Source organism: Erpetoichthys calabaricus, chromosome 15 (assembly GCF_900747795.2).
Source record: "Erpetoichthys calabaricus chromosome 15, fErpCal1.3, whole genome shotgun sequence".
In the NCBI taxonomy this organism is placed as follows: Eukaryota; Metazoa; Chordata; class Cladistia; order Polypteriformes; family Polypteridae; genus Erpetoichthys; species Erpetoichthys calabaricus.
Genome location: NC_041408.2, coordinates 75,350,690 through 75,376,308, shown reverse-complemented (window position 1 = coordinate 75,376,308; position 25,619 = coordinate 75,350,690). Strand labels below are relative to the sequence as shown.

General features: G+C 36.4%; 1 protein-coding gene across 2 annotated transcripts in view; it reads left to right on the top strand.

Moving 5' to 3' along the window:
* The window catches only part of dtd1 (D-aminoacyl-tRNA deacylase 1), a 48,911-nt gene extending 23,639 nt beyond the window's left edge, over positions 1-25,272 (top strand). Inside the window, exons 5-6 of one of the 2 annotated variants that reach the window (XM_051919236.1) lie at positions 11,210-11,373; positions 24,183-25,272. In XM_051919236.1, the coding sequence (XP_051775196.1) occupies positions 11,210-11,362 (153 nt within the window). In that variant the 3' untranslated portion in view covers positions 11,363-11,373; positions 24,183-25,272. Of the gene's footprint in view, positions 1-11,206; positions 11,374-24,182 lie in introns of both variants that reach the window. The other variant, XM_028820564.2, reaches the window with a different exon arrangement.
* Positions 25,273-25,619: the final 347 nt, after the last annotated feature.

Sequence of the window (25,619 nt, the reverse complement as noted above, 5' to 3'; positions counted from 1 at the left end):
TGCCATCCACTAGCCTTGCAGGACAGGTGATGTCAACACCTTGCTGGCGTCAGGGTCTTCAGACAGCAGCAAGTTTTTTTTTTCAATTTGTATTTTTTTAAGATGTTAGCCCCAAAAAAATCACAGAATTGTAGGGAATGACTAGTGAGAAAAATGTTTTTTTGCATGTTACTAATGAATTTTTCTGTACTGCATTGTATGGGTTCTTTAATGGTGTTATTAAAAGTGCAAAAGTAGCGTTTTGTTATATAGAATTAAATAAAGAAAAGTGTATTGTTGAGCAATCTCTAGCAAAAGATTGCAGTTTTTGTTGGCCAGTGGAACCAAACCCCCTGTTTCCCATAGGTTCAATGTATTAACATTCGTGACTTTAACGTTCATTTGTTTCCTAGGAATGTAATCCTTCTAAAAGCTGAGGATTGACTATTTACAAATACATCTTGCCCAAACTTTAAACAGAATAATAATTTGGTGATTTATATAGGTTATAGGGCGGCACGGTGGTGCAGTGGTAGCGCTGCTGCCTCGCAGTAAGGAGACCTGGGTTCGCTCCCAGGGTCCTCCCTGCGTGGAGTTTGCATGTTCTCCCCATGTCTGTGTGGATTTCCTCCGGGTTGGGTGCATTGGCGATCCTAAATTGTCCCTAGTGTGTGCTTGGTGTGTGTGTGTGTGTGTGCCCTGCGGTGGGCTGGCGCCCTGTCCAGGGTTTGTTTCCAACCTTGCGCACTGTGTTGGCTGGGATTGGCTCCAGCAGACCCCCGTGATCCTGTAGTTAGCATATAGCGGGTTGGATAATGGATGAATGGATATATGATATAGTGCTAATTGTGAAAAAAGAAATGAGTTTTGCAACGTAATGAGAGCTCAACAGGCTGCAGTAATACTGGTGGTAGCAGGTGAGCGTGTTTGGTATCGGAACGGTGACTCGAGACTGTGGACTTTTGAATCGAGGTTTTGGTCTTGGTTTCAGAAACTTTACATGCCTAATTAAAACATCACAAGTGTATTTTCTGTTGGCAGCACAGAATAATTGTCATTGGTTTATAGTACTTTATTTTCCTAATGTTTTGCATATCTGCATTTTCTTATTGGCTCATTTAAAATTTATAATTTATATACATACATACATACGTACGTATGTAATACATGATTATTCTGCAGAAATCATGTTAATGGATAGTTTGATGACCACACATGGGTTTGAACTGACCCCTTGAAAAACTGATAAATTTAAGTTTTAATGAGGAAAAAATGTAATATTGTGTCATCTTGACAAACATTATACAAAATATAATGTAACAAGCAAGGGTGAAGCAGAGGAATGATTAACAGACACAAGCAGCAGCTTAATAGTCCTTTAAAGGACCGTTTATCGTTCCTTTAAGAAAGACCCCTAATCAACTCCTGCTGTTAGCCTCGGGACACTCCGCTTTCCCTCTTTCTCTTTTAGGGGGATCTGTCCTCACAAGCCTTCACGCCACACCAGCTGTCTTCTTTCCTTAGCAAACTTTGATCTGCCGCACTGTTCATTGTACCTCCTTTTAAGCTCCTTTAGCACGCCTGGCTCCTGCCCCTTCTCTCACAGGTTGAGTCACCGCAGTAACAATGCAAAATGCAAATTTTAACATTAATGAAACAAAAGTAGCTGGTGCCCTACTGCCATCCGATTCCGCTGCCTACAGTTATTATAACAGCATGAAATTTCTGCTGTGTAGGCACGTGTTTATATAACTTTAATTCCTGAAAGAAACACACTATCAGGTTTAGGACATATAGGCTATATAGTACTTAATTGCATGTGAATATTCAAATTTAGCTCTATAAAGTAAAAGCCTATGTGGACTGAGCACCTTTTTTCCCTAACCAGCTCTTTTGTTTGTAAGAAAGAAGCCTTGATAATATTTCTTTTAGATGTTCATTATCTGTACATGGTTCTTTCCTTGCCAGACGTTCTACAAATTTCTCGCAGCCTTTTTTGCACAAAGAGTTTGTAAGTATTAAATTTGAATGTTTCTTAGTCCTGGTAGGAATAGAATTATGTACCAAAGAAAAAAGGGTAAAAGCATGCAGTTTGAGAGAGCAAGCTTAGCAAGCAACCATACTCAACAGAGGCCATGTGTTTCTTCCTGGTCCCAGGTATGCTTTTGAGCAATGTGGTCTTCAAACTTGTTGTTTGTTTGTGGTTAATTGATTACTAACACACATCCAATAAAATTCATTGCTTTGTTTCATGTAGGCAGTACTCAGTCATGCTGCTCGATGTATCTCTGCCAATCTCTGTTTAAGTTTTGTAGTCTTTTGGTAGGACTACAGAGCCAGTAGACAGCACTTATTTAAGCCCCAAATTTATTGTCTTTAGAAAGGCAGAATGCTGCAATGCAGTCACACAAACAACACTCCGAGCTTTTATCTTCAACTTCAGGTTGCTTTGACGCAGCCATCTCGCTCAAGTGTAAGGCACCCATCCGGGGATTTATAAATATCTCCTCCTGGGGCCTTTTGTCGTGTGCATCTCTAGAGCAGGAGAAAAATCACCCTGATCAAGATGTCTGGTTTCGAAGCCAGTGATGTGAACAGAAATGAGCCTGACTGTATCTAGCCAGTATTTTTCAATATCCTACACAATTTCTGTTTTCATTCTTGCCAGAGAAAATGTGTTCCATGTTCCAAGAGTTAGTTTGTATTGCCAGTTTCTATTGTGTCTGGATCTTTCGTTCTCTTGCCTGTGAACTAGCAGGTATTGCATGCGATAAAGTCAAACCCTCCCATCTGGTCCAAAGTCACAATCCTATGAAGGTGTGTTAAAACTGTAATACAAATAGATAAAGAACCCATACTAAACAAGTTATGCTTTTAAATATTAAACATAATTTTGCCTTAAATTGCAGCATTTACAATATTTTAAAGTGTGTGTTACAGTTTGATTGATTACAGTTTGTTTTTAAATTGCCGTATTATAAGGTTTTGTATGCATCAGTTCCTAGTTTTCATCAGATTTATTTATTCTGATTTTATTATGTATGTAAAATCGCAACATTTTCAAACTCATTCAATCCGTTATGAGAGTTTCAGGAAGCCAGAACCTATTCTAAAGGCATTTGGCACTAGACTGAACCGATTCCTGACCAGAATGGCAGGCCATTGGAGTTTTGAAAGTAATGGTGTACTTAAAAAGTAGCATAAAAATGAAATTGTATAATTTTAATGCACTGTATTAACACATGACAATTAATGAAACAGACAGCTCCACGTTCAAAATTAGTAAAATCATGAGCTACTTATTTAATGTTGTTATATACTTGCAGAACAAGCTTTGTGTTGTATAATTAATTTATTCATAATAAGTAGTTATAGCTCTTTAGGCTGTATAATATCCAATAAACTGCTTTTTTCTTGCCACTTATTGTACATTCTACTCCTAACAAAAAAAATCAATAGAGCTGACCTATAATATGCCTGCATTATTTCATTCTAAGTGATACTTTCCCAAGTTTGCAGGTTCTGGCTTCATTCACTTCATTAAATGAAAATACTTCACTTTTGGAAGACCAATTTCCACATGATTTATTTTGTACGGTATAATGGATAAATATGTGGTACTCCCTGCATATACACCTTAAAAGCCATAAGAGAATACGGTTCTGTTTATTATTGATACAATAATTGCACATGTTCCCTTGTTCTTAGAATTCTAGGACTTCTGTAATTCATCTTCCTTATACAGAAGTGCTGATTATTCATAAAATCACTTCAGAGTAATAAATGCTCGCCAGGTTTTATTATTGAGCTTCTTGCATTCAGGTGTAAACAATCCAGTACTATTGATCCCAAGGCACACATTGCTATAGTATAAAATACACAACGTATCAGTTTCTCTGCTGGTGTTAAAATACTCTCGGGCATCAAAAATCAAGACTATCCAAAATTATCAGTTGAAAATGTAATCATCCATCGTGTTCAAATATCAAAATATACATATGCATTTATCATTTTTATTAATGCATGAGTAAGATGAAGTTATTAAATATTTGAAAAATTAATGATTATTTAATTGTCTGAAAGTCGCGAAGCAAGTCTGAAACTACAATAAACCTTTCATTCAACAATGCATGCGACAATTTGTTATCTTTAGTGGGTCATATTAATATAGTGAGAATGTCTGGGTGCTTTTGCTTTTAGTGTTTTTTTTTCTTCTTTATTATTTTCCATTAATGCCTGACAATTACAGAAAAATAAAATGTGAGATAAACTATTGGTGATTTATTTAGTCATCTATTTGATTTTTTTTTTGTAAGTCAAATTTAATTTTGTCACAGTATAAGCTACAGTTTGTAATTCTGCTGCATGTCAGTAGAGGTTGCTGTATTCTGCCATACACGTACTTTCAATACAAGAAGGCCAAAACAGAACACTGTATGCTTTTGTAGTTATTCCAGGCCCAAGTAACAAGGAGAGGTTCAGTAAATTCCACATCCAAAGAAGACATCTGCTTAATGTGGACCTTAGCCAGTGGAATGTAGCTGAATCTGATTCAGTTGGTATTAGAGTTATTAAGTTGGCAGAAGCTAAAAAAAACAGATTGAATTCTATAAAAGGATTGAATTCTATAAAAGCAATAAAGACCAGTATAATTAGTACATGATCCCTAGAAATGATTATTTCTTAAGTGAATAAATGTAAGGGGGTTATTTTTAAATAAACCTGTTTTGAAAGGGGTTAAATGCAAGTCAGTACACTGGCATGTCTGTGTAGTATTGTGCAAATGGGATTTATTAAGTAGAGAGTATTAAATGAAAAACTGTATAGCAAAATTAACATGTTACAACAACCAACCAGGGAAATGCTTAGCGGAAAAATTATCTATCCAGAATCAGTTTTCTTTATCAGAGCACCAAATAAAAATTAGGATTCAGTTGCATTTAAATTGTAGAAAGAGTAGTCCTGCCTAGATAGCAGTGTTTGGATTTATTCAGTTATAAGTTACTGACTATGCTATCAATGCAGATTTCTTTAAAACATGCTATTTTCTATTCCACAGTTTAGGTGTTTTGTATAAAAGAAGGGATGTAACATTATTTGCCTTACACATATAGGGATCCTGGAGTCAATTCTGAAATTGGACGGTACCTATTTAAAGTTTTCATGTGGATACTTATTTCATGATGTGAATGTTGGGGTGAATATTGACTCTATATTGGCCCGGTATAAATGTGCTTGTGTAAGTAAATGTACCCCACAATTGACAAATTCCTTGTAGTTCTCACCTTACGTCGATTGCTGCTGCAGTAGACAAGAGTACCCCATAACTCTGAGCTTGAGAAGTGTGATTTTTCAAGGTTTCTTGCATATTATTTTGCAAAAATGGCATAAAGTGTTGAAAAACTACAGTATGCTTATACACATTATCTTCACTTTCAAAAGTAGCCTAAAAGAAAGAGGCTCTGTTTGTTTTTTTTACATTTGAGAAGGTCCTGTTTGTTATAAAATTGTCTGTTTAAGGTAAAGCTACTGTCACATGTTAGTTATTATTTGGATATCTCCCAAAGATTAGTGGCAATGTTATAATGCCAACAACAGATAATGAATTACAGAACCAAGCACTAAATACAGCGTCTGAAGATATATATGAATAAGATCCTTAGTTACCTACAGTCAATTATAATACAGTGTAAAGTTATTTTAGTATACACAATTGTGCTGTGGCTCTGCATTTGCAGAACATCTTGTAATGATGCTCATAAGGAAGACATAAGTTTCAAGCTAAGGTCGTTACTTTAGGTAAGGAACACAGAGTAAGGTTGTTCTATTCAAAGATCATGGCACTGGAGAGTGGTGACATGTTGCATGTTGATTAGGAAATGCAAAGGAAGAATTTCATTGTACTCTGCACAAACAGCAATAAGGAACCTATACTGTTGGTGTATGAAACACACAACAGGTATGCTCATACAGTTTATGTTGCAGTTTACTTTATGTAGTTTGGACTCTGAGCTGCTTTGGATTGATTGATGTACTTTAAATGGAACTGTTTGTGATCACTGCATGTTCTCTGTTACATTTTGTTTGTGTTTTCTTCAGTGTTAGTTCCTAGAAACTGATTTTTGGTCACCACTAAGAATCTGTGCATGTCGAAGTTACAGCTAGAATGAAAGTCTGTCTTCACATGATAGACTGTAATAATTAGGACAGCATTCACAGTTTAGAGATTACAAAACCATTTCAATATTTTAGTGGAATAATTCTGCCAAAAGAAAAACTATTATATATCTGAAAGATACATTTTCAGCAAAAACTGAGACAAACTTCTATATGTACAAACAGTTGAGGACCTATTGGTAGATTTAAAAGTATACTTCATATAATCCAGAACAAGTTTATTCCACTATCTAGGAACAATAGAAAACATAACAAATAACCTCCAGGGATGGTTATGATGAGGAGAAATTATTGCTATGCTAAGCAGAGATTTGTTAAAAAAAGAATTAGAAATGCCAAAAGGCAGTAATACAATAGTATTATTAATAATGCTAAAAGTAACCCAGTAAGTTTTTTTTATTGTTTCAGCGGTAATAGAAGAGTCAAGGACTGAAAGAAGGTGGTTTTTAAGAATAGTAAGAGAGAAATAAAGCACTTTATACAGAAATATAAACAACAGTTTTCTATCGTGGAAGAGTCTTGGGGTATCCCTATCTGAAAACATTAAATATTCCCAGACCCAGATTCTTTATTACATTGATACACACACGTATACTCCACTCCTTTCTTTTATGCTTGCACTCACCTGTCGTGGAAGGAGAGACAGCCCGACAATTGCAATGCACTTGCAGCTGGGCCTGTGGATCTGATCTGTACCCAAAACTGACAGCTACTGTGCTTCACCTCTCCTGTTAGAGGACATCTCCTCATTATTCATTTATCACTCAAGCAGCAGGATAGAGCAGATACCAAATTGTAGCAAGGGCATCAGGCAATAAACTTTTGTTCAATCATTATAGATTTAACATTTTTATAGATTCATAATGTGCCAAAAAAGCAGCAGCAAAATAAAAAGGTGTGGCAAATAAGTTAACACTACCTGGAATATTTCAATAGCTGTCATAGATGATGCAGGCCAATACAATTAAATATGTGTGGCATTCATTTTCTTAAAGGTCTCATTTCTGAGTGGCTGTGTTCTTTCCGCTTCTCCTCCTTCCTGGATTTCTCTACAATTCAACAGACAAAATAATGATAGACTGTTAGACACCTTCACTTTAAGATGATGATTATTTTTTATGCTTTTCAGGGTGAAGGTGAGCATCCCTAGCTCCTCTTTGACAAATGTCATTTTGACAGACCATATTAGTACATGTCCATGAGATGAGCATGCACGAAGATAACCAATGGTTCAAGAGCTTTTCTTTATACCAAGAAGCAAAGTGTTCCTCCCGACTCCTATATTTCTCATCCCCTTCATCAATACACCACATAAGGGCAGAATTATTTCAGAATTTCTGCAAGTGACATGATCTGGTTTTATATTTGTAGTCAGAGGTGTACAGAGTGAAGAGAATAGGAGACAAGACTTTTCCTCGTGGTGCTCCAGTGTTGCTCACGTCCATATCAGAAACTGAGTTCTTGAGCCTCATAAACTGCAGTCTGACCAACAGATAGTCCATTATCAAAGACACCACAGGCTCATCCACCTCTGTATCTTAGTGTTTACCCCTTTAAAGGGATTCCTGGATGGTATTGAAATCACTGGAGAAATCAAAAAACATAATCCTTACAGTGCTGCCAGCTTTGTCCAAGTGAGAATAAGCCTTGTGACTGAACAGGTGACAGAGGATACCACAAAGCTGGCCATCAAAGGCCTTAAGAACTTGAGGACTGAGTCCCATAGCTTTTCCTGTGTGTTGCTTCCTCGGTTATCTTCATACTTGGTCTTCAGTTATGGACAGCCCATAGTTGGTGTGGATAGATTGGAAGAAGGTGGCAGCGTGAGGGAAAATCTGTTAAAAAATGACTTGAGGTGCTAGCTTTGTCCACATTCCCTTTCTGTCACGTGAGTCCTGGATTATTTGAGTCCAGAGATTATGCCCAGTCCATTCTAGACATCTTTCATGTAATTAATGTAACTGGTGTCAAGATAAAGTTTAGACTTTTTCTTTGGGGTACATATTGCATAGTAGTTTTCAGCTCTGACAGACACTTTGCAGGCTATGTGTACTACAGCACATATATTATGAAGGCCTTACTGTACAAGATTCTGTGCTAAGTTTATGAGTATTAACAAATTATTCTCACTACAAAGAACAAATGTTATTCTTTAGTTTAAAAAAGAAATGTTGCTGACATCCATATTTTGGGTGTTCGTTCTTTACATAAACAAAATATTACAAATTTGTAAATAATGTGAAAGGAAATTTAACCATTATTTTTCTAGATTTATTTTTCTTTTCCCATCTATTTTACTGCTTTTCTTTATTAATGGTGAAATATCCAGAAATAGACAAAAATGTGAATGCCATGCTTGTTGGCTGATTTTTAAATGTATGGCACCTAAGGTGCCCAGTGTAAACACAAAGACAGAAGCTGTATATTATTGTTTTTTTTTTAATTTAGCAAAAAAGCATTTATTTATATAGCACATGTTAATACAAAATGTATAGCTCAAAGTTTACAAAAAGCTAAAGAAAAAAATTACATTTACAAAAAAAGAAAATAAATTACAAAGCATAAATAAAAATAACAAAGATGAAACAGAAACTTACATAATACAGTTAAATATGTAAGAGAAATTATAAAGTCCTTAATGTAAATGTATGTCAATGTAAATATGCAGTATTTCATTGAAAAAGTTGATGCTTTTCATTTTACTTGATTTGACCCCCTTTTGATAATAATGTTTGTGGGGAACAGCCCGGACACAGACAGGTAGACATGGTTGATTTCAACCCACACACGTTTATTTACAATATTTACACAACAGTGAAGCACACAACCCAGTTCTGCAGCAACAATCACCCACAAGTCCAGGCCCTTACACAATGCCTCTCTTCTTGTCCGCCTCCACTCCTCTCCTCCGAGCTCTGTCCTCTTCCACCCGACTCCAGCCATCGAATGGAGGGAGGCGGCCCCTTTTATACACACCCGGATGTGCTCCAGGTGCCTCCCGATTAGCCTTTGTCGGCACTCCCCATTGTGGCGGAAGTATCAAATGTTTTCATTTGGTGAAAGGTCTGGACTGCAGGCAGGCCAATTTAGCACCCAGACTCTACTAGTACAAAGCTGTGCTGTTGTAACAGATGCAATATGCAGTTTAGCATTGTCTTGCTGAAATATGCAAGGCCTTCTCTGAAAAAGAGGCTATCTGAATGGGAGTATACATTGCTTTAAAACCTGTATATACCTTTCAGCATTGATGGTGCCTTTCCAAATGTACAAGCTGCTAATTCCATAGGCACTAATGCAACCCCTTACCATCAGAAATGCAAGCTTTTGAACTGAGCGCTGATAACAAGCCTGATGGTCCCTTTCCTCTTTAGTCCGGAGGATGCAGCGTCCATGTTTTCTAAAAAGAATTTCAAATTTCAATTCTTCTGATCACGGAACAGTTTTCCCCTTTTCGGCATTGTCCTTTGCGCACAGAGATTTCTCCAGATTCTCTGAATCTTTTGTTGATACTATTTTCTGTAGATTATGAGAAATTCAGTCTTCACAATTTTACGTTGAGGAACATTGTTCTGAAATTGTTCCACAATTTATAGATGCAGTTTTTTTGCAGATTGGTGAACCTCTACCCATCTTTACTTCTGAGAGACACTGCCTCTCTAAGATGCTCTTTTTATACCCAATCATGTTGTTGATCTGTTGCCAGTTAGCCTAATTAGTTGCAAAATGTTCCTCTAGCTGGTCCTTTTTAGTACCACTTACTTGTCCAGCCTTTTGTTTCCCCTGTCCCAACTTTTTTGAGTTGTGTTGCTGCCTTCAAATTCAAAATGAGGTAATATTTTTCATGATATAGTAAAATGTTTCACTTTCAACATTTGATTTGTTTTCTTTGTTCAATTGTGATTAAAATATGGGTTTAAGAGATTTGCAAATCATTGCATTCTGTTTTTATGTGCATTTTACACAGTGTCCCAACTTTTTTGGATTTACAGTAATCCCTCCTCCATCGCGGTGGTTGCGTTCCAGAGCCACCCGCGAAATAAGAAAATCCGCAAAGTAGAAACCATATGTTTATATGGTTATTTTTATATTGTCATGCTTGGGTCACAGATTTGCGCAGAAACACAGGAGGTTGTAGAGAGACAGGAATGTTATTCAAACACTGCAAACAAACATTTGTCTCTTTTTCAAAAGTTTAAACCGTGCTCCATGACAAGACAGAGATGACAGTTCCGTCTCACAATTAAAAGAATGCAAACATATCTTCCTCTTCAAAGGAGTGCGCGTCAGGAGCAGAGCATGTCAGAGAGATAAAGAAAAGCAAACAAATCAATAGGGCTGTTTGGCTTTTAAGTATGCGAAGCACCGCGGCACAAAGCTGTTGAAGGCGGCAGCTCACACCCCCTCCGTCAGGAGCAGAGAGAGAGGGAGAGAGACCGAGTTTGTTTTTCAATCAAAAATCAATACGTGCCCTTCGAGCTTTTAAGTATGCGAAGCACCGTGCAGCATGTCACTTCAGGAAGCAGCTGCACAGAAGGTAGCAACGTGAAGATAATCTTTCAGCATTTTTAGACGAGCGTCCGTATCGTCTAGGTGTGCGAACAGCCCCCCTGCTCACACCCCCTACGTCAGGATCAGAGAAAGTCAGCGCAAGAGGGAGAGAAAAGTAAGTTGGGTAGCTTCTGAGCCATCTGCCAATAGCGTCCCTTGTATGAAATCAACTGGGCAAACCAACTGAGGAAGCATGTACCAGAAATTAAAAGACCCATTGTCCGCAGAAATCCGCGAACCAGCAAAAAATCCGCGATATATATTTAAATATGCTTACATATAAAATCTGCGATGGAGTGAACCCGCGAAAGGCAAAGCGCGATATAGCGAGGGATTACTGTATAGCTGTAAAACCAAATCACTTTTTACATTTTACTCTTTAAGTTTAGTACAGGGCTTTCCTATGTGAAATTTATATATGTAATAATTATAAATAACTTGAAAAATGTACTTTAAACAGATACATGATATCTTTCTTTAAATATTTCTTTTTTTTTTTTAGCAGGCAAAACTTGAAAAACAGCAACAACGAAAAGAGAAAACAAGAGCCAAGGGGCCTTCAGAGTCAAGCAAGGAGAAGGCTGCCTCACGTACTAAAGTTGACCCCAGTGCTAGCAGTGGAGCAGAGGGAGATGTATCTTCTGAAAGAGAACCTTAAACTAGAACACAGTATGGTCTTCACTTTTATATATTTTATTTTTCAAATATACTTTAAATAATGTTAAAATACAGTTTTGTTCTTTTTTTAGTTTTTTAGTGGTTTGCTCACATCTGCCTATTTAGGATGGATTAACAGACAAGGTAGCCACGTGCAGCTGAAATTAAGACAGATATGAGTTTTTCACCACTAGTTAGACTTTGTAACCAACAGTTTATAAGTGAAAAGCAAATGCATAATTTTTGGAAAAAATGCATTGGATTAAGTAGGCAAAAAATAATGTTAGGTTAATTTGAGAAAGTTAATATCATTTTTGCATAAATATGCATAATCTTTACCTAAAGCACATTTTGCTTTAAGTGCAGTAGTAAATTTGTTTAAATAGATCTCCATTAATTAGGCAGACATTAATTAGGCAGACCTGGACTTCCCAGTTTTATTCAATTCTTCCTTTTAAAAGCTTTCTTCAAATTTATGAAGCAGTTCCCTGTACACAACCCTCTAGGTGACTCTGAATATTATTTCTTTGAGATTGAAGTCCAGGGTCTGATTGGGTGACTGCAGGTCATTGTTCTTCCCTTTTTAATCCATTCCTTGACTGAGTTGGGTGTGTGTTTCGAACTGTCGTATTGTTCAAAAGCAAAAATTTTCTTTAACTTAAGCTTTCTGGCAGAGGTGTTGTGCCTAAATTTCTTGATATTTACAGCTATTCATTTTCTTTCTCTGTCTTGCTCTGGTCCCTAGTCCCAATCACAATGCTTTTCATTAATGCTTGTGTTCTTTGGGTGATAAGATATTTTGGCTCAGTGACAAAAATATGGTATATTTTGGAATTAAAACTAAAAAGTTATACCTTGATCTCATCTGATAAAAATACATTTTCCCATATGATTTTGAGAGGTTGAATGTGTCCTGAAAAATGCATACATTCTTGGATGTTTTTTATTTTTTATGAGAAATGGCTCCATGTTTTTCAACCTAGCTCCTGTAAAATGCACAGTGAACGGATCCTACCATATATTAATGCTGCTCTTTTAAGATTGTTGCTGGTCTCTGTAGTTTCACTGATGAGCTGTTTAATGTCCTGGTTTTTTGTTGTTTTTCTTCCAATTAATATTCGTCTTCAAAGAGTTTTATGATATATAATACCTTCAAAACAATTTTAGTCTCAGATCTGATATTTATCTTTTAACAGTAGGATCCATGGATCTTTTGTTTTCCCCCTTTGCAGTGTTACCAAAGGACTTTCAGGGAAATCCTAAAGGAGTAACTGGCTTTAGGGTCACTTGGAATTGTTTTAGTTGATTTTAGGTAAAGACCAATTACATTTACACATGAGCAGTAAATCTTAATACAGTTACAACCTCCAACAGACAGGATGAGCACAGGGCCTTATTACAGGTGAAAAAAGGTCTGACATATGATTTGTCTTAATTGAAGCCTTTACTTGAACAAAAGCTGAAAAGTATTGATTTCCCCTTGCACCTTTTCACATTTTGTTCTGTGAGAATATGAAACCTTAAAGAATTTAATTGGTCAACACTGTTTATCTTAATTTGCCATTGATAATTACTATACCAATCAAATGTGCAATAAACCATGTACTTTATCTTTTTGAATGAAATATAAAAAAATTCATAGACATTCCAACAATGAGTCTTTAATGATACATTTTTGTGATCTGATTTATTTATGATCATTGTTTTTGTTTTTATATCAATCACGTGTGTCTTGTTGTGTGTTTTTCATCAATGTCCTGCACATATGGACACTTTTTGCTTATTCTTTACAGATTTATTAATTCTTCTTCAAATCTAATGATGACTGATTTCCTCCCACATAACCTTGATTAGATTTTGGTCTGGTCTGAAACTGAGCTTTTCCACAGTATTATCATTTAAATTTGAAGACAGCCCAGTTGTTTCTTTTGCTATATGTTTTAGATCATTGTCCTGCTGGAATGTGAATCCTCTCCAGTGACCTAATTCTGTTATTGACCGGAGCTGGTAATAATATTTTGGCAGATTATAACAGTTAATGGTTTATTTTATATTGTTTTCCTTTTTTATGAACAATGTTATGAATGTCAAAGCTGTTTTCTGGTAGGTTGCCAACCAGGATCCCTAGCTGTTTTGTTGTGTGGTGGGTGCAGCAACACGCTGTACCAGTGCAGTGGTCCTCAACCTGACCTGACCTGACTGATGCTATTCATTAATCTTTTCCAGGTTCCCTGGTCAACTAAACAGGAAGATGTTTATCTTGTTTAATCACTTCAAAAATAGAATGCACCATTTTGCCTTTTAATCTCAATGCTGTGTCATCTAACTTTTACTTATTTCTTGCTAGTCACCTGTAACTCTATGTCTTTGATAACATTTTTTTTTTTTTTTTAAATATTGCCTTATACCATTTAGAGTGATATTATGTGCATAGGCATAACACATTTGTGTATCCCGTGGAAAATACTCAGTTGTTTATGTTTAGTAGCTTGAGTTTTTGCTTACTAGGATACAATGAGTACCAACATTTTTTCCTTTTTTCAGAAAAACTGCATTTGTTCTTTGTGTAACTTTCATGCAGAGTCCACAACTCAACAAATATCAAGATTTTTGAGAGTGTGTTAATAATATTACAAATGCAGAAATAAAGGCAGGTCAAGATTGACATTCCAATCTCAAAGGCAGAGGTTGGAAAAGTAATTAAGACATCTTTATTCAAGTGACATTTCTGCCTTGAGGAAGCAAAGTTTAATTTTTCAGATGTGGTGTTTGCTCAGCTTCTGAGTAAATAGTGTCTTCTGCATTCTTATTAGCTCAGATTTTTAGGCATACTTGTTGCTGGGTTATAAATACAATATTATCAGATTTAAAAATGTCATTATTTTCACAGTTTAAGTTACAAGTTCTGCTGGGCAAAAACCCATTAAAATGTTAATCACTGCTTTAAAAACATTCACTCTGTATGCAGGCCTGCTGGACAGGCATCATAATATAATGCAAGTCATACTGCTTAAACTGGAAAGGTGTTTGTTACAGGACAGATATTTACAGTATATTTTCATATATTTTTATTATCATCATCAATTTAACAGGCATTTTCTGATTTTACCCAGGTTGGCTAGTTGCCCCTGAAATCTTTTTTCCTTTCACTCTCTGCACTCCTGGGCATTCATTGGAGTGCGACTTATTCTTCAGTAATGATATACCTGTCAGTTTAAATTCATATTTAGATTTGTTCCTACTTTGGATTAAATGTATAACTCAAGAGGTTTGCTTTCATTACAAGAATGATTGTATAAATACAATACAATACAGTTTATTTTTGTATAGCCCAAAATCACACAAGTATTGCCGCAGTGGGCTTTAACAGGCCTTGCCTCTTGACAGCCCCCCAGCCTTGACTCTCTAAGAAGACAAGGAAAAACTCCCAAAAAAACCTAGTAGGGAAATAATGGAAGAAACCTTGGGAAAGGCAGTTCAAAGAGAGACCCCTTTCCAGGTAGGTTGGGCATGCAGTGGGTGTCAAAAGAAGGGGGTCAATACAATACAATACAATACAATACAATACACAGAACAGAACAAATCCTCAATAAAAAGATAAATTTTGTAGAAGTATGGAGCAGAATTTAACAGTAGATGATATTACATAATAAGATTTAGATAATTTTAGACTCCTGGAGACCTCATCCATCAAGCTGCCTCCCCCATTTGGCCATTCCACGGCTGAAACAGTGTTGGGCCAGCCAATCCGATGAAAGGACCCCTCTAAATAAAAAGGTTGTATTAATTTCAAACAGAAATGGGAGAGATGCTTTTGAGGAAAGTTTTGAGCATGAGGGTCTTTGTAGATGCAGTACTAGGTAGAACTTAGTAAAGCTGTTGGGAAATATGGTGCTGAAGTTTTTAGATATTCTGTATATTTTGTAGTGTGTCCTTGATTGTTTTGCAAAGCATTTGTGATTGTTTTTTTTCTGTGAATTGTGGTATATACAGGTATAAGAATTACAAACTGATTGATCACTTGATTGATTCTTGGCAAACCTGATCTCTCTCTTGCAATATTTTTGAAAATAATAGTGCTATTAACTGTAATCTTAATTCTATCTATGCAAATTTTACAACAGTATATTCCCTGTCATAAACTGATTGATGTTTATTACCATTATTCTTTACTAGCTGTCCCCCGGGGCTCTGCCCGCATAGTAGTGAAAGAGGACAAACTTTAAAAATCAATAAACAAATTGCTAGCTAAGTGGAGGCAAGGTACGCTCCAAAATGTGGCGACAGGTAGACTGACTTGAACGGAGGTTGGCGCATGAGTGAGGAGAGCCCTGCCCAGCTCCCCACTCCTGACGTCACCCTTCCCCCTCCCCTCGGCCCGCTGTGTGTCTCTTGGATTTGCGCAAATAAATCTCTCCTGCAAGCGGATTTAGCACGATGAGAAAAGTTACAAAATCAATCAGAATGTTCAAGCAAATTCTAGAAAAAAACCTGACCTAATTCCATTAAGTAGTTCTCTTGTGAAAAGTGGACAGACACACAGAGATTGGATTATATATATATATATATATATATATATATATATATATATATATATATATATATATATATATATATATTCACGGCATTCGAAGTCTGTGTCACAATCTGATAGTGTGGGTGGTTACCTACCAGGTAACGCTTTGTGGTTGGCCAGCAATCTGCTAACATCCGCCACGGTGCCCTCAGTTTGTGAAGAGCAGATCATAGAATGGTTGAAATAGTGTACTGTCAAATAAATGCAAAGAGTACACGACACATGTTTCGCCCTCATTCTGGGCTCATCAGGTGTACACACTCCACTGCACTCCCTCTCGGGAATCGAACCTCGGACGTCAGCATCAGAGGCGATGCCCCTAACGTTGCGCCACGGCGTGTGGTTCGTTTAGAGAGAGAGAGAGAGATGACATACACTCACCCACTCAACAGACGTTTATTTTCTATACCACAAAAAATTTTCCTTACTTTATAATATTAGTCATTAACCATTATTTTAGGCCCTGCTGTGTAGTGGCATCCTATCAAGAAATAGTTTCTGCTTTGGAATAATAGATATAAAATTCAACCCTTTAACAGTCATTTGTATCATCTTGACAAATGTATCTATTATAATACAGTTTTTTCTGCCTTTTAGTAAAAATATTACAGGTGATTAGCTGTTATAGGAATTTATTATTATGTTGACAACGACAGCAAATAAATGGAGATTATTTGACTTACTGAAGCTCTCAACATAGTTTGCCATAGTGTTACAGTGTATTATCTGATTTGTTTCCATTAAACATGACAGAGCCATTGAAGTGTCAACATTTTTGAAACACGCTGTATTTTTATCAGAATTTTGTGCATTGGACTTAAACCCTGTATAATGAAACTCACTGTTGCAATGGAGGCAAAACTTCTTGAGTGTGACTGATATTACTCTACTGAATATTCCTCAGAAAATAATTTCAAGTGCAATTTGAGTTCAGCGCTGATATATTTTTGCAGTGTAATTTCTGATTATAAAGAAGTACAGAATGTTTTTTGCCAAGCAAAGCTGTATTCATTTGAGTCCAGTGAAGAACTTGTCGGCTTGATGCAGGCAGATAATATCACAACAGTAGCATCAGTTCTGTAAATCAATAAAAAAATATTCTGAATCCACCATACATAGCCAAGAAACTGCACTGACATTGCAATTATTTTCCTTCAGACAGACCAAAGGGAACAAAAGAAAATAAAAGGGAAACCTAAAAGCTGCACCATTGATTTAACATGAATGAAAGCACATTTTATCAAATAAGTTTCAGTATATGTGGTGGTTTTATTACTTCATTTCTATCAATATTTAGATGTAGTGCTCCTCAGTATTGGACCAACTATTTTTTTTCTTTTTTATATGTACAGAACCAATTACAGGATATTATGCAAAAGCTTAATATTATCTTTTATTCTTATGCTGATGACACTCGGCTGTATCAATAAGACCATATAATACTTCACAGGCAGCATCAGCTTCACCATTTAGATTAAAGTATAGCGTGCCCTTCTTAAAGATACGAGTGATATTGCCTGTACTGTCCGTTAATAGTGGCAGTAATCTTTTTAATTAGTTTTTTTAATGAATTTTTAGCATTCTTTCTCTTCTCTTTGTTTGTTTGTATTAATTTATTGCTATTTGTTAACAATATAAACACAACACATATATTGTAACTAGCCGTAACAAAGATGTCTGTAATAATGCCTATGACAATAAGTGCAAAAGAAGGATGAGAAAATGGATAAATAACTTGTACACTTGCATTCTTATATGTGTACATGCAACTTGTATGCTTAAATGCTTGTTGTACAGTATGCTTACTTAACTCCTTATTGAATTAAGTAGCATATTCAAGCAAAAAATATTTTCTTGTACACAGTATTTTGAATAAACGCTCTTCATTGGGAATTAGTTTTCCTTTCTGTTCAAGAATTTTAACTTCTGTTCTCAGGGTTGTTCTAGACCAAGTGACCATTTGTAAAAAGTGAGGATGAGGAATAAAAACCAGAAATATCTAAATTTTCTTGAGCATTATAGATCGAGGAAATGGCAAACCTTCTTGCACACAGAAATGTAGTACAAAATTAATGCAGTATTACATGTATAAACGCACACATATGTGTCAGCCTTAAATTCAGTATTGCGTACCCGTCTGTATACATCTCACAGACAAACAACACTTTAGATTTAACAAATTTGAATCTCGTCATATATGAATAAATAAATAAATAAATGAATGTAGTGCACAGCATGTGGAAATAAATGCACACAACAGAAACTCTAATTTATGTTTCTGTCTCAACTTCAACTCTATAGATGTCTGTTTCTTTCTTTTTTTTGGTACTGATGTCTCAACGTGATTTTGTCCCTGCCTTTGCACCAACTGCTGTTTCGGCAGGCTTTGGACCCTTTTGACTTTGAAAAAGGTTGTGTACTTTGAGATGGATGGATTTGTGTGTTTAAAATATTGGGGTTTAGAGCACCAAACTAGAGGTTCCAACGCTGTCAATAGCTAAACTGAAGTAAATTTTAGTAATTAGAACACTGTAGAAACATGTCATTTTTGATATCTATGGATTTAAAAATTGCACAAAGCTTTTATCTTCAAAGAGCTCTCTTTGACGTTTTTATTGCAGATTTGGGATATAAACAGATACTATAGTTTGAAAAGCATAAGCAATGAACTGATTAGCTAACATTGACAAAAAACTGAATTTCAAATACATAAAAATGTTATTTTAAGAAGCCAAACTATGACAAAGATAAGGACAGAAAAGTAAATGTCCTGTCACTAATAGATCTTCCTACGGGTTATAATCAGAACTATACTGTATATTCTCCATCAAAGAGAGCTTTTTTCCTAGAGTTGGGAAAAAGTCATTAGTGAGGTATTGAGTTTTATCACAGCTTATAACACATTTTATTTTATAACGGAGAACATCTTCTTGGCACCTCTTAGTATGTGTAATGCAAAGAATTGTAAATATCTCAAAAATAATTAATTTATCAAAAAACACACTCAAAGGATTGATTAATGGAGAAAAAAAAAGAAATATACAGGGGAAAAAATGACTGCCAAATCGCTTGGACTTCTTTAATAGACACTTGTTCATCTTCAAACTTGCACATCAAAACAACCTACTTGTTGTCCCCTCTCTACTTCTGTTTCTCTTCTGTTTTCTCTGCATCCCTGTGTCTTTGGCAGTCTTAAAAAACAAGGCATCCAGGACAACTCACTTTTAGGTCTGAATGGTCTGGTTGGAGAACTCCACATTTCCACCCATAGTCCACCCTCTGTGCCTCTGGTAATGGGGTGAGGATGTCCTAGTATAAAGTAGATTGTCCACATTTTAAGTTGTTTATCATTTGGGCCAGCATTGTCCAGTATACAGATTTGTCAAATGTTGACCCTTTCCATTAGATAGATACTTTATTAATCCCAAGGGGAAATTCACATACTCCAGCAGCAGCATACTGATACAAAAAAAAAACAAATATTAAATTAAAGAGTAATAAAAATGCAGGTAAAAACAGACAAAAACTTTGAATAATGTTAACGTTTACTCCCCCCGGGTGGAATTGAAAAGTCGCATAGTTTGGGGGAGGAACGATCTCCTCAGTCTGTCAGTGGAGCAGGACAGTGACAGCAGTCTGTCGCTGAAGCTGCTCCTCTGTCTGGAGATGACACTGTTTAGTGGATGTAGTGGATTCTCAATAATTGATAGGAACCTGCTCAGTGCCCATCGCTCTGCCACGGATGTCAAACTGTCCAGCTCCATGCCTACAATAGAGCCTGACTTCCTCACCAGTTTGTCCAGGCGTGAGGCGTCCTTCTTCTTAATCCTGCCTCCCCAGCACACCACTGCGTAGAAGAGGGCGCTCGCCACAACCGTCTGATAGAAAATCTTATTGCAGATATTGAAGGACGCCAGTCTTCTAAGAAAGTATAGCCGGCTCTGTCCTCTCTTGCACAGAGAATCAGTATTGGCAGTCCAGTCCAATTTATCATCCAGCTGCACTCCCAGGTATTTATAGGTCCGCACCCTCTGCACAGTCACCTCTGATGATCACGGGGTCCAGGAGGGGCCTGGGGCTCCTAAAATCCACCACCAGCTCCTTGGTTTTGCTGGTGTTCAGGTGTAGGTGGTTTGAGTCACACCATTTAACAAAGTCCTTGATGAGGTTCCTATTCTCCTCCTCCTGCCCACTCCTGATGCAGCCCACGATAGCAGTGTCATCAGCGAACTGTTGCACGTGGCAGGACTCCGAGTTGTATTGGAAGGCCGATGTATACAGGCTGAATAGGACCGGAGAAAGTACAGTCCCCTGCGGCGCTCCTGTGTTGCTGACCACAATGTCAGACCTACAGTTCCTGAGACGCACATACTGAGGTCTGTTTGTAAGATAGTCCACGATCCATGCCACTAGGTATGAATCTACTCCCATCTCTGTCAGCTTGTCCCTAAGGAGCAGAGGTTGGATGGTGTTGAAGGTGATCATTAGAGTGAAGTTGTCCTCATAAATGTACTGAAAGCACCATATTCCACAGTACTTCTGAAAACCTCTGAAAAAACTTACCTGTTTGATTGGTTATAAAGCCATATTTTGGTCTTTGGAGACATTACTTATATAGAGTCATTTTATCCAAAAGAAGAAAGCTTGAAATAATGCTGTTTTTTTCTATGAATGATAAACATCTCAAGGCTTCACCATAAGAAACATATTATATAAAAATGGGTTCCATGAAAGAATAAGGAGACAGAAACCACTACATACTAATAGGATTATGAGGATTTGTTTTATATTGGGTAAAGCATACATGATAAGCTTCAAAAGTTCTGAAGCAGTGTTATAGACAGTCGGGTTCAAATTAGGACATTCAAATTCTACATAGTGCAGAGGTGTAAATTCATCCTTAAGCTTCTGGATCAGTGATGCAGCACTACTGTACACTATGGTACTGTGAGAGCCAAAAATGAAAGAAGAAAAAAAATGGATAAGTAATTGATTAAAATAAAGTTACTGAAGATAGAACATTCAAATCGTATTGATTGCTGTTTTAATAGAAAACTTAAGTATAACATTGTATGAGGTCCAGAGTTCTTACAATATTCCTAATATTTTTATGGATAAAACCTCCATTGTGCAAAACTTATTAGGTGTCTATATGATCAATAATATAGGTGATAAAGGTACTGCATAGTATTTAAGCATTAGAGGAGGAGAGTAAGAGTTGCTTATTTGGGTAATAAAAATATTGTGAGTCATAAAATGATGTGAAGACTGCCTGCTACAGAAATGTGATTTTTTCAAAATTCTGAATGTAGCTGAACCCTAACTATAAAGACTGGGTAGATGATGGAGCTGAACCCAAAAGTGAAGTGGTTAAGAATTCTGAATTACAGCACCTTCAGAAACTATTCAAACCCCTTCACTTTTCTTTAGACATTTTGTTATGTTGCATCCTTGTGCTCAAATCATTGAAATTATGTTTTTCTCTCATTAAACAACACTCAGTGGCCCTCAATGACAAACTGACATCGGGATATTAGGAATTTTTGCAAACTCATTAAAATAAAAAGCTGAAATATTATATCGGCACAAGTATTCAGACTCTTTACTCACTACTTAGTTGAAGCAGTTTTGGTAGTGATAACAGCCTAGAGACAAAGTGAAAACAGGATTTTAAAAACTTTTGCAATTTATTAATATTGTGTTTTCTATGACACATGGAATTTGACTGAAGTGAATCCGTTTCTATTGATCATCACTGAGATGTTTCTTCACCTTGTTTGGAGTCCACCTGTCGTCAATTCAATTGATTGGACATGAATAGGAAAGGCAAACACATGTCTATAGAACGTCCTACAGTTGTCAGTGTGTATCACAGTAAAAACCAAAGGTCAAAGGAATTGCTTGCAGAGCTTAGAAACAGCATTGTGTTGTGGTGCAGATCTTGGGAAGGCTACAAAAGATTTCTGCAACATTGAAAGTTCCCAAGAGCAGAGTGGCCTTTGTAATTCTTAAATAGAATAGTTTTGAAACAACCACAACTCTTTCCTAGAGATGACTGCTCAGTCAAACTGAGGTATCGTGGGAAAAGGGCCTTGGTAAAGAGGTGACCAAGAACCTGAATGGTCACTCTGGCTGAGCTCCAGAATAACCTTTGTGGAGATAGAAGAAGCTTTCAGAAGGACAACCACTAGTGCAATACTCCACTACTCTGGAGTGGAACCTGGATTCTGGGTTTAAATCTGGAATCTTTGTGTCAAAATGGTCTGGTGACACATGAAAGCCTGCTTGGAGTTTGCAAAAAGCCACCTAAAGGACTCTCAGACTATAAAAAACAAGATTCTCTGGTTTGATGGAACCAAGATTGATCTGTTTGGTCTCAGTTCTAAGTATCATGTCTAGAGGAAACCAAGCACTACGCATCAACTGTGCAATACCATTCCAAAAGAGAAATATAGTGGTGACAGCATCATGTTTTGGGGTTATTTTTCAGTGTCAGAGAAACCAGTCAGGGTTGAGGGAAATCTGAACAAAGCAAATTATCCTTAATGAAAACCGTCTACAGAGCACATTGAACCTTAGCCTATACCAAAGGTTCACCTTCCAACAGGACAAAGACCCTAAGCACAAAGCAAAGACAACACGGGAGTGGCCTAAGGATGACTCTGGGAATGTCCTTGCGTGGCCTAGCCAGAGCCAGGACTTGAACCCAGTCAAACATCTCTGTAGAGACCTGAACATAGCTGTCCACTGATGGTCTCCATTCAACCTGAGAGAGCTTGAGAAGATCTGCAGAGAAGAATGTCAGAAAATCATCAAATCCAGGTATATGGAGTTTGTTGAGTCATACCCAAGAAGGGTCCAAGCCATAATCGCTGCCAAAGGTGCTTCAACAAAGTACTGAGTAAAGAACCTAACTATGTATCAGTGTGAGATTTCAGGTTTTTTTTTATTTTAAGAAGTGTGCAAAAATTAGAAAATTCAGTTTTTGCTTTGTCATTCTGGGGTATTAAGTGTTGTTTGATGAGGGGGAAAAAATAAGTTTAAACAATTTTAGCACAAGGCTGCAACACAACAAAATGAGTAAAAATTGAAGGGCTCTGAGTTCTTTCTGAAGGCTCTTCCTGATCTAAACTGCAGTTTAGTTTTGTATGCACTCCGCCATAGAAAGTTACAGAGACAGGCGTGTACGCACTGGTGTCGCTGGAATCGGCTGTGAGCTTTTGTGTGTCTTATATGTCTTAAGGCAGGGTTCTCAAACTCCGGTCCTGGAGGGCTGCAGTGACTGCAGGTTTTCATTCTAACCCTTTTCTTAATTAGTGACCTGTTTTTGCTGCTAATTAACTTGTTTTGAATTAATTGTAATTGGCTTGCTCTTGATGACTCAGACCCCTTAATTGTTTCTTTTTCCTGCCCAACAATTGTGAGATACAAAATGAGCCAAAACAGGACAGGCAAACTGTGAATCATTCAGTATCTGAAAATAAAGAAAGATGAAGGTCTCAGGAATGTTGATCTGCTCATGTCCACAAAACATTTTAACAGCACTCTTAGAAAAGAGGAAATCAACAGTTTTGGAAATGTATGTTATTGCGCAATGAGAGCATCAACATGCCATGGAATTAAAGAATGGGTTTAATTAACAACAAGAATCGGCAAACAATTTCGGTGAAATTGGTTGGAGTTTGAAGCCTTGACTTAGTTGGTCTTCTGTTGGCTCACTCACTTCACATTTCATTTCTATTTGGGTGCCATTTAAGGAAAGAAATTAAGCAATTCAGAGGAACAATAAAGAAATTCAGGGAAACAAATCAATTTAAAATTAACTCAAAAGAAGTTAATTAGCAGCAAAAACAGGTCACTAATTAAGAAAAAGGTTAGAATGAAAACCTGCAGCCACTGCGGCCCTCTAGGACTGGAGTTTGAGAACTTGATTAGGGACCTTTGTACTACTGGAACTTTTCACGAGTTTCTTGTATTTTACTTTCTTTTTATACTCATGTGAAAAATCAAGAGGTTTTCTTAGGAATGAATAAAAATAAGTTGCGATTAAATAAGCACAATTATTTTGCTAAGAAGATCCAATTGTTTGACACAGTATGTTTTGAAGAAAAAGAATCAAGATTATTCACTTATAGACATGTTTTGAAGCATTCTTTTAAATTACTTAAAACACTTTTCCAGTTTTGTTTATTTCATTTACCTTCAAATGCGAAAAGATCTTACTTTTGCTTTTTTTTTTTATCAGATGCAATCTTTAGGACTTGGTGAACTCTTCAAATTTCCCAGCGGACCTGATCTTCCTTGACCTTAAAAATTGCTTGAGCATCACTTACAAAGAGGAATAAACTGGGAAATTATCTCCACTATTTATATGTAATGTGAAACCAAAGGAAACAATGGCCTTGTGTTACCTGTTGAGATGAATATCCTAGAAATGAGTAAAATAAGAAATTCATGACTGGAAAGATATGCCTTTGTGTCCAAAGGGGTTGTTCATTGTGGGTCTAATTGGTCCAAACATTTATTGATTTCCTTAAATTTATTTTTCTTATTGTGTAAGTTGAAGCTTAGATTCATTGTAGTGCATGTTTTTGACATTAAAAACATAGCCCTAGATTTTTAATTATTTCCCAATTTCTATTTTAGGTGTTAGTATGTGGTTTTCTTAGTGCCCAACACCTTATTATTCCTGTATTGTCTGCATGATGACAACATCTGTTGAAGTGCTGTCTTCAGAACCCCTTGAAACATTGTGATTGACGACTAATTCAATGTGAAAGTAATTTGCCTTTTTTCTTTGGTTTGTCAGCCAGGCAGTTTTCTGCACTTTTGCACAGATTCGCTTTCTCAGTTATCAACAATGTGATTTAATTACTGTACTTTGCATTAATTGAGGACCAACAGGAAGTTAACAATTTATTAAACAATAGTAAAGAAGGCATAATAGAAAGTTGATTTTTTTTAATAGGAATTTTGATTGTTCTTTTTTAAACTATCAAAACTCATGACTACTATTTTAGACAACCAATATACAAAGAATACAACAGCTGCATGGTTTATGATTATGTATCATCTCAAGTCGATGAGGGCTATGCAGAAAATATTGAAATATACACTAATATGTTAGCTATATACATACTGAGTCGCATGACATGATGAATTGTGTGTACCTCTCCACTCAAGTAGTGTATCATTTTCTTTAAAACTGATTGTCCTTTTTTAATCCTTGAAAAAAATTGTTTCAATCTCTGGGTTCTTTGCATTTTGTCTCTGAATTAAAATTGTGTTCTATTTGACCCTTAACAGGAGTAAAATAAAGATTATGTGGAAATTTACTGTGGGATCTTCATTTCTTTTACACGATAATATAAATTGTTCAAAAACATATTTGAACAAACATAATTAAAATTGGCCTTTGTGAGAGTGGTCTTTATGATTCTGTTATTCCACAGTGAATTTTTGAGCCGCACGGATTGCAGCCCTTTTTTTAAAGTCAAGGTTATTGTACAATGTTTTAGCCTTCATGGTCTTCCCAAGTCTAACATATCGGTTTGTGTGCTTCTGCCAATATTGTTGTTGAAAATTAGCAATTTCGTTAAATCTGTTTTATATACTCAAAAACAACAAGCTATCAAGGACTTGAAAAATTTTCTTAGATGTACAATAAATGCTCTCCAGTCCA